This window comes from Maylandia zebra, linkage group LG2 (assembly GCF_041146795.1).
Source record: "Maylandia zebra isolate NMK-2024a linkage group LG2, Mzebra_GT3a, whole genome shotgun sequence".
Lineage (NCBI taxonomy): Eukaryota > Metazoa > Chordata > Actinopteri > Cichliformes > Cichlidae > Maylandia > Maylandia zebra.
The window spans coordinates 46,160,661-46,176,246 of record NC_135168.1 but is presented as its reverse complement, the minus strand read 5'-3'; the positions used below and the strand labels follow the sequence as shown (position 1 = coordinate 46,176,246).

At 41.3% G+C, this 15,586-nt stretch overlaps 3 protein-coding genes and 1 non-coding gene across 5 annotated transcripts; 2 read left to right on the top strand and 2 right to left on the bottom strand.

Annotated features, from left to right (window-relative positions):
* The first annotated feature begins 11 nt into the window (after nucleotides 1-11).
* On the top strand, nucleotides 12-7,278 carry pttg1 (PTTG1 regulator of sister chromatid separation, securin). Its single transcript, XM_076875627.1, has 6 exons — nucleotides 12-169; nucleotides 1,765-1,852; nucleotides 1,956-2,086; nucleotides 2,164-2,260; nucleotides 5,068-5,226; nucleotides 7,171-7,278. Exons 2-6 carry the CDS (start codon nucleotides 1,765-1,767, stop codon nucleotides 7,251-7,253), a joined length of 558 nt encoding a protein of 185 aa, XP_076731742.1. The 5' UTR covers nucleotides 12-169; the 3' UTR covers nucleotides 7,254-7,278.
* Nucleotides 7,279-7,293: 15 nt separating this feature from the next.
* sowahd (sosondowah ankyrin repeat domain family d) lies at nucleotides 7,294-10,112 on the top strand. 2 transcript variants are annotated; one of them, XM_004545767.6, is made up of 2 exons: nucleotides 7,294-7,618; nucleotides 7,755-10,112. In XM_004545767.6, the coding sequence occupies exon 2, from the start codon at nucleotides 7,869-7,871 to the stop codon at nucleotides 8,835-8,837; it is 969 nt and encodes a 322-aa protein (XP_004545824.2). In that variant the 5' UTR covers nucleotides 7,294-7,618; nucleotides 7,755-7,868; the 3' UTR covers nucleotides 8,838-10,112. The 2 variants fall into 2 exon arrangements, with proteins under 2 accessions (XP_004545824.2, XP_076731735.1); XM_076875620.1 differs by lacking the exon at nucleotides 7,294-7,618 and adding an exon at nucleotides 7,634-7,652.
* rpl39 (ribosomal protein L39) lies at nucleotides 9,553-13,823 on the bottom strand. Its single transcript, XM_004545768.2, has 3 exons — nucleotides 13,718-13,823; nucleotides 13,301-13,404; nucleotides 9,553-9,765 (listed from the first exon to the last, which is right to left on the bottom strand). Exons 1-3 carry the CDS (start codon nucleotides 13,718-13,720, stop codon nucleotides 9,717-9,719), a joined length of 156 nt encoding a protein of 51 aa, XP_004545825.1. The 5' UTR covers nucleotides 13,721-13,823; the 3' UTR covers nucleotides 9,553-9,716.
* On the bottom strand, nucleotides 10,957-11,091 carry LOC111501408 (small nucleolar RNA SNORA69). The gene has a single exon (XR_002721488.1). It is a non-coding gene; the product is annotated as a small nucleolar RNA SNORA69 (small nucleolar RNA).
* Nucleotides 13,824-15,586: the final 1,763 nt, after the last annotated feature.

Genomic DNA, 15,586 nt, shown 5'->3' with positions numbered 1-15,586 from the left:
ATTTATTTTTTTAGCGTAACGCCCATTTCAAGTCATGTGTGCTACATCGACCAATGGGAGGTGGACCGTGAATTTAAAAACGATTCGCGGTAGCAGCTGTACAAGTTTTCGTACCAAAACAAGTTTGTGATCTGGGAGCAGCTAGCGGCGACTATCACAGAGGACTGAGGTAATGTTGGTGTTAACGGTCTGTTAAAGCAAATGTTGACTTTATTACCAGCGACGGTAAGTTTATTAAATGGCGAAGACGCTTTGTCAATGACGTGAGCTAGCGTGCTAGCTAGTTAGCGCACTAAAGCAACATTTTGATTCTGTATCTCCCTTTTGTTTTAAGACTACCTCAAAATCAACCTTTTCTGTTCACCAGAAGTTTTATTCGTTATGGTGGAAGTGTTTTGCTTAACTTTACTAAACTTACTACTACGTGTTGCTGTTTGGCATCCAATAACATCAGTTTGTACTCGTATGTATTTGCATAAACTGGAGACAAGGATTCACTCATTTCCTTAATGAGTTTACCCGTGAACACTACATCTAATGTTAATCGATGCTATATTATTTCTACTTTATCAAACAAATTCTTTTTTTTTTCCTTTAAAAAGAAAAGCCGCTAGGAGGCAGCACTCTTTATTTTGATTGGGAAAATGATTTGAGTTTGTTTTTCAATCATATGGTTAAAAGGGTCCGCCCGAGCTATGCAGTTACTTGAAATTTAATGTAAATAACAAATTGTCCCAAAGTGTTTTCTCTTTGTGCTGCTCCCTTTTAAAGACCACCACAACAATCTCAGTATCCCTGTCATGCTCCCCTGTCAAACCAACCCTCTGCAAGTATCCAAACCGTCTCAGCCTTATAACTTTGACTCTATTGTTCCATCTGAACTGTCCCTCTGATATACTCATTTGGTCCTGTCCATCCAGATCACTTCCAGTGGGGGGAAAATAACCCTGACACCTCCTTTGCTAACATCTCCAAACTGTACATCACAGCAGGCCTCACTGTTTTCATTACACTGAGCTAAAATAAATTGACTAGTTTTACCAATTTGTTTTGGTCTTTCCTTTCAGTGCTTTACTTTCCAAATTCATTCTATTTTGCAGACTTTTATTTGTTTTGGTTTGAATTATAATTGCATTAGAAACCATCTGCTGCAACTTGTTGGAAGTTTAGAGGGAGATGAATGAATCTGATGTATGTTGCAGAACCTCAGGGTCGCCTCAACTCTAACTAGAAGCTTTAGAAAAAGGATTTACACCTAACTTTTAACAGAGCTGTTGTCAGTTTCCGGACCCCAAAGTAGAAGCTGGTTCAGTACGAGCAGGCTGAAGGCACTGCCTCCCATTCTACTTCTGGAAACTCTAGGAACTGAAATTAAGCCTGCACTCTGGGAGTGAAGTGCATTGTTGAAATATGGTGCTAAGAGGTCTTTAAGGTATGATGAGTAGAAGCATATTATGTTTGCTGCAACAATGCTGTAGCCTGTAATGCTGCCAAACTTGCCATTAGTTCCAGCACTGTATTCATAAAAGGGTACTGAACTTAAAGCAGTTGGCTATTAGGAGTTGATGCTCACCCAACTCTTTACTTGGGGAAAGTCTCATTCACACACATACAAATGCTGATTGTATTCAGTTTAGTACTACATGACAAAAGCAAGAAAAGGGCTAGCCTGTTAAGAGGCACTCTTTGCTGTAATGTATTAAACACTGCTATAGAAATTCTCCCTACATAAAGCTGCAGTAGCCAGTGTCTTCTTGTTTTCAGATGGCCAATATAATCTTTGCAGAGCGGGAAAATGCAGGTCTCCATGCACCTACACAGAAAATGAGGCAGCGGCTTCAGTCTGCTCCAGGTATGAAAATTATGTCTTTGGTCGACTTTCTTTTTTTTCTGCTCTTGAAACACTGATAACGTTTGCATAGGTGCCACGTTAACATTTTTGTCCCTGCATTCAGAGAAACTAGTCAAATCTCCTACAAAACCATTCAGCACCCCCTTGCCATCTGGACGTAAGGCTTTCGGCTGCCTTAACGTAAAAGTCTCGACCCCTGCCATCAGCAAACAAGAGAAGAAACTCCTAAAACAGGTTGGACTATATAATTATTCAAGTATACACTAAATGCTTGGCTGTATTCTGACTTATTTGATTTTTCTCTGCCACAGCCACCAGTTTGCCTTGAGGAAACAAAAGCCAAAAATGCACCTCAAGCCAATGTGGAGTATCCAGAAACTGAGAAGTTGTTCTCTTATGACCCACTAGGTAACTGATGCTATAAGTTGTAATTGTCAAGTTCTGCTTGGTGGTTATTTTAAAAGGGCAAAAACAGTAAGGCAGAATTTGGAAAGTTGTTGCATATTTGACCCGTCAATTTTAAAATGCTGCTGCACTGTAGCACAAGTTTATGCTTTCATTTGAAGCTAATTTGATTTGGTTAAGTAATCGGAAGGTTTGCCTCAAACTTGTGAAATCAAAATATGATTCGGGTGTACTTGAATAAGGCCATGATGTGGCTTTTAAAATGTGTTTTAAAATTATTTTTAATGAAGGTTTTACACTTCTTTTTTTTTTTTTTTTTTTTTTTTCCCCCAAGACCAAAGAAGGAAGCAGTCGACGGAGGCAATTTTAGTAGTGAAAACACAGCATTGTATTCATGAATTGACCACATGTATACAAATGTGGGTGAGACATATACAAGGCTCTAGAGTGCAACCAATTTGGTCGCACATGCGTCCTAATTTCTCAATGGTCCAACTTTAAAAAAAAAAAAAAAAAAAGTTGAGTAGCTTAGGCCCAGTAGAAGTGGATGTACAGTGGGGCAAAAAAAGTATTTAGTCAGCCACCGATTGTGCAAGTTCCCCCACTTAAAATGATGACAGAGGTCAGTAATTTGCACCAGAGGTACACTTCAACTGTGAGAGACAGAATGTGAAAAAAAAAAAAAAATCCATGAATCCACATGGTAGGATTTGTAAAGAATTTGTTTGTAAATCAGGGTGGAAAATAAGTATTTGGTCAATAACAAAAACACAACTCAATACTTTGTAACATAATCTTTGTTGGCAATAACAGAGGTCAAACGTTTACTATAGGTCTTTACCAGGTTTGCACACACAGTAGCTGGTATTTTGGCCCATTCCTCCATGCAGATCTTCTCGAGAGCAGTGATGTTTTGGGGCTGTCGCCGAGCAACACGGACTTTCAACTCCCGCCACAGATTTTCTATGGGGTTGAGGTCTGGAGACTGGCTAGGCCACTCCAGGACTTTCAAATGCTTCTTACGGAGCCACTCCTTTGTTGCCCGGGCGGTGTGTTTTGGATCATTGTCATGTTGGAAGACCCAGCCTCGTTTCATCTTCAAAGTTCTCACTGATGGAAGGAGGTTTTGGCTCAAAATCTCACGATACATGGCCCCATTCATTCTGTCCTTAACACGGATCAGTCGTCCTGTCCCCTTGGCAGAAAAACAGCCCCATAGCATGATGTTTCCACCCCCATGCTTCACAGTAGGTATGGTGTTCTTGGGATGCAACTCAGTATTCTTCTTCCTCCAAACACGACGAGTTGAGTTTATACCAAAAAGTTCTACTTTGGTTTCATCTGACCACATGACATTCTCCCAATCCTCTGCTGTATCATCCATGTGCTCTCTGGCAAACTTCAGACGGGCCTGGACATGCACTGGCTTCAGCAGCGGAACACGTCTGGCACTGCGGGATTTGATTCCCTGCCGTTGTAGTGTGTTACTGATGGTGACCTTTGTTACTTTGGTCCCAGCTCTCTGCAGGTCATTCACCAGGTCCCCCCGTGTGGTTCTGGGATCTTTGCTCACCGTTCTCATGATCATTTTGACCCCACGGGATGAGATCTTGCGTGGAGCCCCAGATCGAGGGAGATTATCAGTGGTCTTGTATGTCTTCCATTTTCTGATGATTGCTCCCACAGTTGATTTGTTCACACCAAGCTGCTTGCCTATTGTAGATTCACTCTTCCCAGTCTGGTGCAGGTCTACAATACTTTTCCTGGTGTCCTTCGAAAGCTCTTTGGTCTTGGCCATGGCGGAGTTTGGAGTCTGACTGTTTGAGGCTGTGGACAGGTGTCTTTTATACAGATGAGTTCAAACAGGTGCCATTCATACAGGTAACGAGTGGGGGACAGAAAAGCTTCTTACAGAAGACGTTACAGGTCTGTGAGAGCCAGAGATTTTCCTTGTTTGAGGTGACCAAATACTTATTTTCCACCCAGATTTAAGAATAAATTCTTTACAAATTCTACCATGTGGATTCATGGATTTTTTTTTTTTTTTTTTTTTTTTTTTTTTCACATTCTGTCTCTCACAGTTGAAGTGTACCTCTGGTGCAAATTACTGACCTCTGTCATCATTTTAGGTGGGGGAACTTGCACAATCGGTGGCTGACTAAATACTTTTTTGCCCCACTATAGCTGTGGGCAATGAGGGGAAAAAATGAAAAGAACGATTGATAACTTTCCTGTCTAACACTAGTCCAGAGATAGCATCAGATAATTAGCCACATACGATCAACTGAGCCAGAGCCCGCTGATAGTAAAATGGGGAAAGTGTATACATTTCAAAGCTGGCAACATGATCCAGTGCATTTACTGTCGTGAGTGTGGAAAGACCATGGCTGGCAATACTGCATTTGGAGTTGACCATCTGAGGGGCATGTGACTGCAATGGAAGATGGTCCATAATATATCAAGCTGTTCAGTTTGAAGCCTTTGAGGCACTTAATGTAAAATTTCATTTAAAATATCTTGACGTTTTAAATTTCAGCTCAGTGCAGCACTTTAAGCACAACCACTTTCTCAGTAACTTATCTTTCTTGTAGAACTGTGTTCCAAATAAAGAACTTTGTGTTGACAAGATTGATTGTTTGGTTTGTAAATTAACTAACAATCAATCTTGTCAACACAAAGTTCTTTATTTGGAAACCACTTGTCCCATTTTGTGATAGAAGTATTAGCTTGTAACCTTAACAAAAGGTAAAAATTTTCAATTCCATGGATCTCCTCAACAACCTTTCCTTGTTTTCTATTTGCATTTCCAGAGTACTTGAGGTATGACGTACCTGAAGACTTGATTCCTCTAAGTAAACTTGCTTTACCTGGACTCGCCTGTTTCTCACAAGTACCTGATATGTGTGAGGATGACTTTGAAGAGCTGGCACCACTCCCAAACCCACCAGCTGTGACTTTGAAACATTCAGGTATCAACTTTTGGTCAGGGGCAAAGAACCCTATTTCAAGCACCTGGTTTATTCAAAGAACCACTGCAGTGGTTAATAATAATCATGCATATTGCTGCACTCTAACAAAGCAGCTTTGTAAGGTTTAGTTCACCTAAATGAGTCATTCTCCTAGCTTCCTTTATTTATTTTAGATAAGTCTGCTGGCTGCAGAGCAACTGATTTTGCAGGAAAAGATGAAACTGAAGGGGGGGGAGATTAAGCGCACAATACAGGTGTGAGAGAAGCATGGCACAATAGCGCATTAAACCCTGAATGTGTTAAGGACTTCTGGTCAGTAATCCCAGATTTGGTCTACTGCAGGAAATCTGTCATAACTTGCGACATAACCGGAAACGCCTTTCAACCATACACCGTAGCCTCCAACATAATTTGGTCATTGCAGGTTAGGTCAGCCTGAGGTGTAGTTGCATTTCTCGGGAGGTGTACATCAGGTTACGTAAAAGGCTATGATGTAAATGGCTTAAAAGGGGTTTGTGGTCAAATCATAAGTAACAACGTGGATTTCCTGCAGTAGTCTAAATCGGACAAGACTGAAATGACTGCTTTATTACAGCCAGGAAGGAAAGGTGAGAATAATAAATGCCAGTTAAGACAAACAGTATCACAGCTGTCTTTAAGGCATAGCAGAATTTAACAGACTGCAACTGTTATTAAATTAATGTTTAGATGTGCACGAGATGGCTTTTTAGTCTCTGTGGCAGCTCTGGTGTTGAACAGTCTGAAAAGATGAATGGAAGTAAGAAGTGAATTTGATTAAAATTAGGTGTCCTTTTCTTAGATCACTGTTTATAGAACAATGAAATGGTTTTTATTGGCCAAAGGGAAACCGGTAACTGAGGAATAATTTTAAATCCTAAGAACCTGTGACAAATGCAGATTCTTATCACAGGTCTAAGGTGTCTTCCAGGAATGGTGATGACTTTCCAGAGAATTTGCTACAGACTTAACCTGCTCTACAGCATAAGTTACCATGGTGACATAACACAGAAAACTCGGGAAGTTTGAAGTTGCCTGTATAAGCTCAAATCATGCCTTAGGGAACAGGGCTGGGCTCTGTGTAGTACAAGGGGCCCAACGAGGAAAGAAATGTGGCTGTACAGTTCATTTTCACTTCACGTAATGCTGGAGATGCATTGGTGGTTTTTACACTTGAATACATTTTGCCTCTTACCTGTGCAAAATTGATGACTTGAACCAAATACCAGCCTCTGACATAAACGCTACTGTCAGCAGGGCCAGTATTGCCCAACATAAAATTAGGGCAATGATATTAGTGCCTTCCTAAGCTATGATTCAGGAGCCTTTGGGAAATACGACTAATACATTTTCTTCAGTGTCACCCCTGGGCTCTCTTGTCCGTCACTCTAAAACAAACAGGGTTTTCCCAGAGCTTTCTTCCTGGAAAGCTGTTTAATTCCTATCAGCCCGAAATCATCTCATGTTGGTTCTGTCTTGCAGTATGGCGTACCCTGTGATGGCTGTTAACTGCAAGAGTAAAAACAAATTTAAATTCTGTTCCATCGTAGCAAATTAAATCTTCCCAACTCTGACAAGTGCACCTAGTATCAAGAAACCTCGCCTCAAAAACGGTTAAAACTACACACAAGCACAAAAGTGACAGCTGCCACTATAAACAGACTCTGGAATGAGACATTACAAACATGGCATTTATGTGGCCCTCAATTTGACCTCTACTTTCTCAACCTCTGCTCTAATGGATTAGATGTACAATTTAGGACTTTGGGATTTATAAATGGTATGCAGCCCTCAAATAAAACTACTTTTATCAAGCAACTGTAATTGTATCTTTGCATCTGAAGTGCAAGTTTGAATCTCCTGGTATAATTAACTACAGGTATCATTAACCTTCTGTATGATTAAATTCCCCGTATCTCTCTTCAGATTGCCGTGTGGAGCTGGATGCCTTTCTTCAGACGCTCGAGGAGCTAACAGTGGAGCTTCCTCCAGAACCTGATACTGATTAAAGTTGTGTTTTTTGTCTGCTTTTAATTGAAATAAAGTTGTTGTTTTTGTTTTTTGTTTTTTAAATCGTGCATGGTGTGTTTTATGTGCTGGAGCTCCACTTTATAATTGGTGACTGGCCATGAAAGTATGCCGGATATTACTTCCTGCTTTTAAAGTCCATCAGTGGTCATGTGAGGGTTTCCCGCTATTGGGAGATGAGTGGACTTTGTCTCGGTTCCTCTTGCAAGACTAAGAATAATCTGCGTCACGTAACTTTTTGGGGGATGAACGGTTAAAATTACTCGTGACGTGTTACGTGATTTTTAGATCACCTATTGGGTGGCACACCTGAAGAGTCGGTGTGTGCGGTTTGAGTGCAGAACAGGTGAGTGGCAGCCGTTTTAGACGGAAACTTAAGCGTAGGTTTGGCTTCTTAACATGGCAAAATGAGGAACTTCTGTGTTCGCCAATAATCGCGTTAGCTGAAATGTTTTTAAAGAGCTTTTTCCTCCCTTACACAGGGGACCGAGTCCAGTCAAGCGGAGGAAATGGTTTCATGTTTATAATTTGACATATCTTCGGGTGTTGTCTAAATAAAAAGGAAGTAGCCTTGAGCTCTGCAGAAGAATTCAGACATGCTTGGGCGCAGCTCGGATGAAGCTATGTCTGAACCAGCTGTCAGCAATACCGACGCCCACGGCGGCAGGGGGTCTAAAAAGGGCACCGTTGTGGAGCGAGTGTCCAGATACGGCATGCAGGTCATGCCCATGCCAGTGCCCGGGGGTTTCCAGCGTAGGACGAGGCTGCAGAGGCAGCAAGAAGTCTGTGACAGCGCCGCTCCGGAGAGGGAGTCTATCACACCCGCTATGCGTAAAAAGTACCTGAAGGAACTGCTTCTGGGGAACTCGTCCAACAGCGGGTTTAGCAGCGTGCTGTCCTCGCAGAATTACAGCCGCTCCGGCGAGGAGGACACGGATTGGGCTTTGTATCCGATGGAGCACGCGTGGATGCTCTCAGCGGTGGAGGGCAGCTATGAAATCATCATGGATTTTATCTCAGAGGACCCCCAGCTATTAACCAGGAAGGATTTCATCAGCGGCTACTCGGTCCTGCATTGGCTGGCCAAGAGGGGACAGGACGAGACTCTGATCAAACTTTTGCGCTACGCACAAAGCGAGGGCATCCCCGTGAACGTGAACCTGAAGGGCAGCGGTGGGCTCACGCCTCTGCACCTCGCCAGCATGCACAGTCAGTACATGGTCATCAAGCTGCTGGTCGGAGCTTTCAATGCCAACGTGGACGCAATGGACTACAACGGAAAGAGGCCCTGGCAGTATCTGAGGGAAAACGCCCCGCCGGAGATGAAGGAGCTGCTGGGGGCCTGGGATGAAGAGCACAGCTGGGGATGCACGCAAAACGTCAACAAGAACGGCAACAACAACTGCGCTGGCGCAGTGAACTTGACCGCATGTGAAGAGGACGATGCTGTGGAGGCAGAGGAAGTGAAGCACTTTGACCGGACTAAGAGGAGACGCGGCTGGAGGCTTCGGTCTCTAAAAAAGCTGCTGCCCTCCTTTCCTCCTTTGCTTGGAAGCAAAACATGAGTGGGGGATGACACATACTTTCCAATATGTGCATCATCACTCCACTATTTTTGTTAGTTTCAGAAGGGGTCGTGAAGACAGTGAAAGGCTAGTTTGTAGGCAGTGGTGACTATTCAAGCGGTAAAGATCAAGCTAAATGTTAAGGCAGCAAGAATGTGCAGTTTTTCAAGTATGCTTTCCAGAAACAAAATACCCATTTATATTGGTGGATGTGCTTCACTCATCCAAGACCAGCAGTGTTTACATGACTGATTTCTAAACTAATTTCAGTAAAATAGCCAAACTTTAAAGTGTTACTTTGTCTTTCATAAGCTGCTTTTAATGGACTTTTCCCGCTTCCTGCCCAGACTCATTTGCGCTACTTGTGTCAACTCCAATATTAGTAATTGGCTGTGTAGGAGCTTTCCCTGCAGTGTATGAGCTCTGAAATCATTTTTTCCTAGTTCATCCTGCTGCTTATTGAGGCTTCCTTTAATACCTCTGGTATTTATTCCAAAGACTACAAAGTCAGAAGTCAAATTCACACTAAACAGCAAGTGAACAGTTTTCCATGAAACTGTGATTCAGAAGTGTTAGCTGTGTGGTCAAACACAAACCCCCTTTCAGTCCAAGTGCTTCTTTTTGCCGAGCTGTGTCAGCATGGCAGCTTCTACATATTTGATTTTCCTGAGAAAAGTAAACACTTTGCGGGAGAGAAAAAGACGCCACTCAAGCATTTCACATTTGATCAATGATCTTTTATTGTCAAACATGAGTATAACCAGAGTATCTGTACAAAATGATTCCTGCTCCAGATAACATGGCTTGTCCCCTGCAGTCAGTCCATCAGCTGGAGTTCCTGGCGCATGTTGTGATGCTGGGATCCACAGAGCCTCATGTTTACAGGCCAAGCTTGGTTCTCCTCCAGTGTCTCCTCTTGGAGTTGTACCTAAAATGAAAGAACAAAAAATAAATCCGTCAGGAGGAAAACACTGAGATTCTGATGTTGGCAAACTATTAAACTGTCACGCTGTCAAACCCTGAGTGGAAAGAATTAAAACCTCTCTGTACAAAAACATAAAAGGCTAATATTATCTCTGTTGCTGATGGTTTTACTTGGTGTCAAACTGCAAATAAACTGAATTTTTTGGGGGAGCTTATTATAGCAGGAAAAACAAACACCAGTGTAGCTAATAAATGTGATTTTAGTACAACCTGCCACCGTGGAACACTTAATGGATTACTAAATGCACCTAACCATGTGCTCTTCCTAATAAATGTATACCTTTAAAGAGATTTATTTTGGTAAGTTAATTTATGTGTGTGCAAAATGGGGGTATGCAAGTTTTCACAAAAGTCAAACTCACAGGCAGACAGTATAAAACGTGGAAAAATGCTTCAGGTACTGAAAAGTGAAGCTAAGTACCTTAAACCTGCAATCCTTTAAATGACCACAAGGGGAGTACTTTTCTGCTCACAAGAAGACTAAAGGTCTTTTTCAAACTCGAGACAAACGTCTGTGACCTCAGTAAAGCCTTGCAAGATTACGTTTTGGGCTCAACAACCAGTTTCAGATCATATTAAAAGTTCATTATTTGTGGTCTTCTTCTTTTTTTTTTAAGTCAAAGGAGGATCATCCAATGTTCATTGAGCAAGGATTAGTCCATCACAAATCATTGGGTAATGAGAACAGTCTCCCATGGTGTCAGATCTCTTGCATCACATGAGCTTTCAAAACACTAAGATGGTTTTACAACAATTTAAGTGGTCAAAACCATGTAAATAGTAGCTTTAACAGTCTCTATTGAGTGGTGAGAGCTTCCTTAATAATGCTCCACACCAAGGAAATATTCAAATGAATCGTTGGTTCACGGGTTCAGAGTATGCAAAGTTGTTTGATGTGCGTCTAGTTTCAGATTCTCCAGCACAGCATGTACATTGTGTATTCTTCAGTGTGATAAATATTATAAATCAATACAAAGCCCTATAGTGATTTAGTGAATTTAAATTCCCCTTTGAAGAGATAATTAGAAATAATGTCACTTTTTACAGGCACTAAATCACTGCAGTATTCATGGCAATCATGGCATCCACAGAGTTTATACAAGATGACGGAGCCAAAGAACAGCAGATCGGTCATTAGTGTTCGGCTACAGAGTTTCCTCATCACCGGCACAGCAAGTGAGAGAACAAGCTCTGCAGCAGAAACATGCTCTCAGCAGGGTTAATGACAGCACTCCACTGTAACTAAGTGCTGCAATTGCAGACCTGCTTTACATGAGATGATGTTCCTCCCTGCAATTACACTCAGGTGCGTCAGCACTTCCTGATAACACGTGCAGCTCAGCAATGAAACTGAATGTTGACAGCCCATTTAAACAGACACTCAGCTTCACTAAGATTTGAGCCATCTGTGAACCACCTAATCGCAACGCTGACATCACAAAAACCTGAAATTATGGAGTTCTTTTCAAATTAATCTATCCTCCCTGCAGTACTCTTAACAACCCGCACGGTGGAATTACTGATTTCCACCTTTAAGGAAATTTCATGAGCACAAATATTTTCGACACCAAATTTACAAGTTAAATTCAAAACCACTGCAACAAGGGGAAAAGAGGCTTAAAGGCATCTCCGATGATATACACTGTGCTAGAAATATTAGGAATACAGTAGAGCTGTGCGATATGACCAAAATCTCATATCCCGATATAAGAATTATATTGTCCCGATAACGATATAAATCACGAAAATTTAACATTTTCTGTAAATTCTGTGAATCTCTGGCAGCTCGACTTGCGTGAAGTGTTTCCAGCTGCGCCTCATGTAGCTGGAGTCGAGTGTTTTAACTGATGCATGAAACGATACATTTTTAGACATAAGTTGTAACGGCCGCCGTTTGCTTTGTGAGTATTTATTACACGGCGTGCTGCGGGGGAAAGCCTGTTCTAACGTTTGAGTCTAAGGTTTATTTTTTAGCACCTGACGGCTCTTTTTTTGCTTCTCATCTGTAAATACTCTGCATACTCTTTTACGTGATTCGGTTTATTTTGAAAAGTCTCAACAGGATCTTGAGCTTTATTGTGAAAAGGTTTATGTGGAAAATAAACAAGCGGACACGCGATGGTTTTACCGTCGTTGTTGATAATGACAACGCATAAAAACAGTCGCTTGTCCGTCTGTAGTGTGGTTATATTAAATATAAGAGAAAGAGAGAACTTTAACAAATGAATATAGTCACTACAGTGACCATCAAAACCATGAAAAAAATATTGTTGTAAACAGTTTATTTTGCGACACCACGAAACAAACGATAGCGTAAAATGAAACGATAGACGTTTTTACATCGTCATCCGATATATATTGTTATATCGAACAGCCCTAGAATACAGTGTGATATCAAAGTTCACCAACAACATCAGCTACATCACTTACTGCTGCACCAGCTACAGCAGCCTCAACGGGGTCATTATAAGCTTCAAAGATACATTCATTTTACAATGGCTGCAATATGCATTAAAATGCTACAATAAAATTAATCTAGCATTGAACGGGACTTAAGTGAATTATCATTATTTATTTATTTACAGAATATTAAATATATTCATACACTTCTACTTTTTCCACAGCAAAACTAAATGATTTATTTAAAGTTTATTATTAACTAGAAACTTTCTCTCCTTAAACGGCAATGAGGCCGCACTTCATGCAAGAGTATTCAAATCTCTCCTCTCCCCTTGCCTGCCTTATGACTGGATTACAGAGAACTGATGAATTCACAAATGGAAAATAAAGGAAGCAGGGATGTGCAGGACACAACAATCAAATGATTACATTGACTGACAAAGCTGTTGATGTGGACAGCAAGGAGTCCTAAAAAAAGGTATAAAACCTAAAAAGTGACTGGCCCTTTTCCCATTAGTACCTACTCTGATCAGGGTGACTCGTTTTCTATTACAGCGCCACCTAATATGTGTGGGGTTGTTTGCTTTTTCAGATCGCTTGGACCCTGGCGAAGTACGTATTGAAAAAGTACCTGCTATCAGGTACTATGACCCAATGGAAAACCCTGAAAACCAGCTGACCGGAATAGGTTCTAATGGACCTGATGTTACTTAAACGTTCTTTCAATCTGGTCTGACCGATTCTGAGTTGGGAACAAATAAGCATGTTTATGGGTGAGAAGGATGAGGCAGAGGATTCCAGTGGTGGGGGAGACATGATGAAAATAAATATACTAATCTTAAATGGTCATATGCAGCTTGAAAGAATGTTTGAAACTAGACACTTTACAGCTTTTTTTTGAAAAAAAAAAAAAAAAATCAACTTTCCCTTTTCTGTCTTGGTTCTCATAAGCCTGCAGCACTGAACAGAGGTGGATTGCATGACTACAATAACGTGTACAAATGTGGGAACCCGTATACCGTCAGCTCTCGGCCTTACAAGATGCACAGGGCAGGTAAAATCAGTCATGGTAAGCTCACCTGATCTTGTTGCCGGTCTTCATTCTGATCCACTGAGGAATCGGCCTGTTCTGTTTCTGCTTCTTGGCGAGGAAGCGCTTGATTCTGAAAGTCTTGTGGGACGACTGGAAGACGTAAAAGACACCGTATTAGCACAATCGTTTAAAACACCAAGTATATACATCTTTAACCAAATGCTTCTGGTTTAAAACTAATTTTTTAAAGCTTTCAGTGCTAAAATAAACAAGCTGGCCGCTAGCATGCGCAGAACCACCGTACCGGCTAGCATCACTGAGCACTTTTAATATGCTCCATCTCATTTTTTTCGTATAACATACACATTGTTATCGTGACAATAATTTTAGTTTTAAATGCTTAAGGTTTCGGGGAACTTTAATAAGCCATGCTAGCTCGGATGTTTGTAGATTTTCTATTTACCATTTTCTCCACAGTCCTTTCCCCACTATGGCGGTGGTCGAAAAGAACGAGAGAAGTGACGCCACGGCTTTTTGACCAATAAGCGTCCAAAAAACTGTTCCACGTCCTACAAACAGCGACACCAACGTGTCATTAGAGGAAGTACATGTCATAGTTTTAACGGTTTGCCTTTCATTCAAGAGATAGTTCACACAGAGCCGGAGCCTTGAACTAAAAAACAGGATAACTGACTTCAGTTTTTTTTAGTTTTACCCGGTAGTCACTTCACACCAATATGGTCACAGAGCATCTAAAGCATCTAAAGTCTTTGAGCACCATAGCTGAATTGATCAAGAAACACAAAATCACAGGAGTTAATGTATTTCTGATATACTTTCCAGTTTTTAACTTTTTTCCCTATAAAATTGCAATATATGATTTTAAAGCAGAGTACCTGCTTTAAAATCCTAAAGTCTAGGTTTTAGTCATTACTTGACCTTCTTCTTCTTCTTCTTCTTCTTTCATATGGTCTCTGTAGGGGTTGCCATGGTAGCTCATCTGCCTCCGTCTCATCTTATTCCTAGCATACTCCTCAGCAGGCCAGGCCTCCTCAGAAACTGAACTTCTAACAGGAGTACACTGGAATCCATCCTGATAAATGGTGAACCAGTGTGGTATGCCATCTGCACTTCTGAAAGATCTTCACCAAGTGGTGAAAATGGCAAAGCACATTGTTGAGATGAAGCTCCCACATCTGGACTCAATCTGTGCCATCATCATGGAGAGAAAAGGCAAGCAGACAGTATCACTAAGGACAGTACACACCCCATTCTGTGGTTGAATCTCTGCCACCTGGCCAGCTCTTCAGAAAGATCATTCACTCACTACATCCACAAATCTTGTCTGTGGTCTCCCATGTTTCCTTCTGCCTGGCACCTCCACATTCAAGATTCCATGTCCAGTATATCCACTATCCCTCCTCTGCACATGTCCAAACAATCTCAGACTTGCCTCACTAACTTTGTCTCCAAATAGCCTGACCCGAGCTGTCCCTCTGATGTACTCATTTCTAATCTTGTCCATCCTTGTCACTCCCAGTGAAAATCTTCAACTCGGTCACCTCCAGCTTTGCAGGTTTCACTTCCACCTTGTAAACCTTCCCTTTCACTCTTGCTGTGATCCTGCTAACAGAAATGAACCCTGACACCTGTCTCCATCCATTCCACCCTGGCTCCACCCTCTTCCACACCTCTGTTGTGCACTGGATGGTTGATCCATTCTTCACTTATTCTAATTTGCCAGATTCACTGTTGTTTTAATGGCATTTTTTTTCTTCAGTTTTTCTTCCTGGCTTCCGCTTGGATAGACATGCTACATGCTTCCAACCTGCACTGTGTTTAACCTCTTAAAAATTTTCAAAGATAAAAGTTGTATTTCCTTTTGTAATATGAGCCGCAATGCTGCCAGCAGACACGTCCCTGTTTGTGTTTGGTCATATTCCACCATCACCGCCTCTTTCATGTGAAAGCGTCATTGTGAGATTGGGAGTTGATGACTGCCTTTGTGTCATCGCTTAGCCTGATTGCTGTTGTTAGCCTCAGTGAAGCCATAGTGCTGGCCTCAGGTGTCTATACTCAGTAAACCACAGACAACATAATACAGATGCTTGTCACTCACCAAATCCTAAGATGAATTTTAGAGAAGAAACAGAAAAAAACAGAAGTAGGAGCATAACTACAAGTGGAGAAAAGGAGTTTTATTTATATTTTTATTTATTTTGCTATGCTACAGTGGAAGTCATTGTGAATGTCATGGTAATTTGAGCTTTTAATGATTTCTTGATCTGTTTCCAAGGTAAAAACATTGTACAGCATCTTTAATGATCTTAAA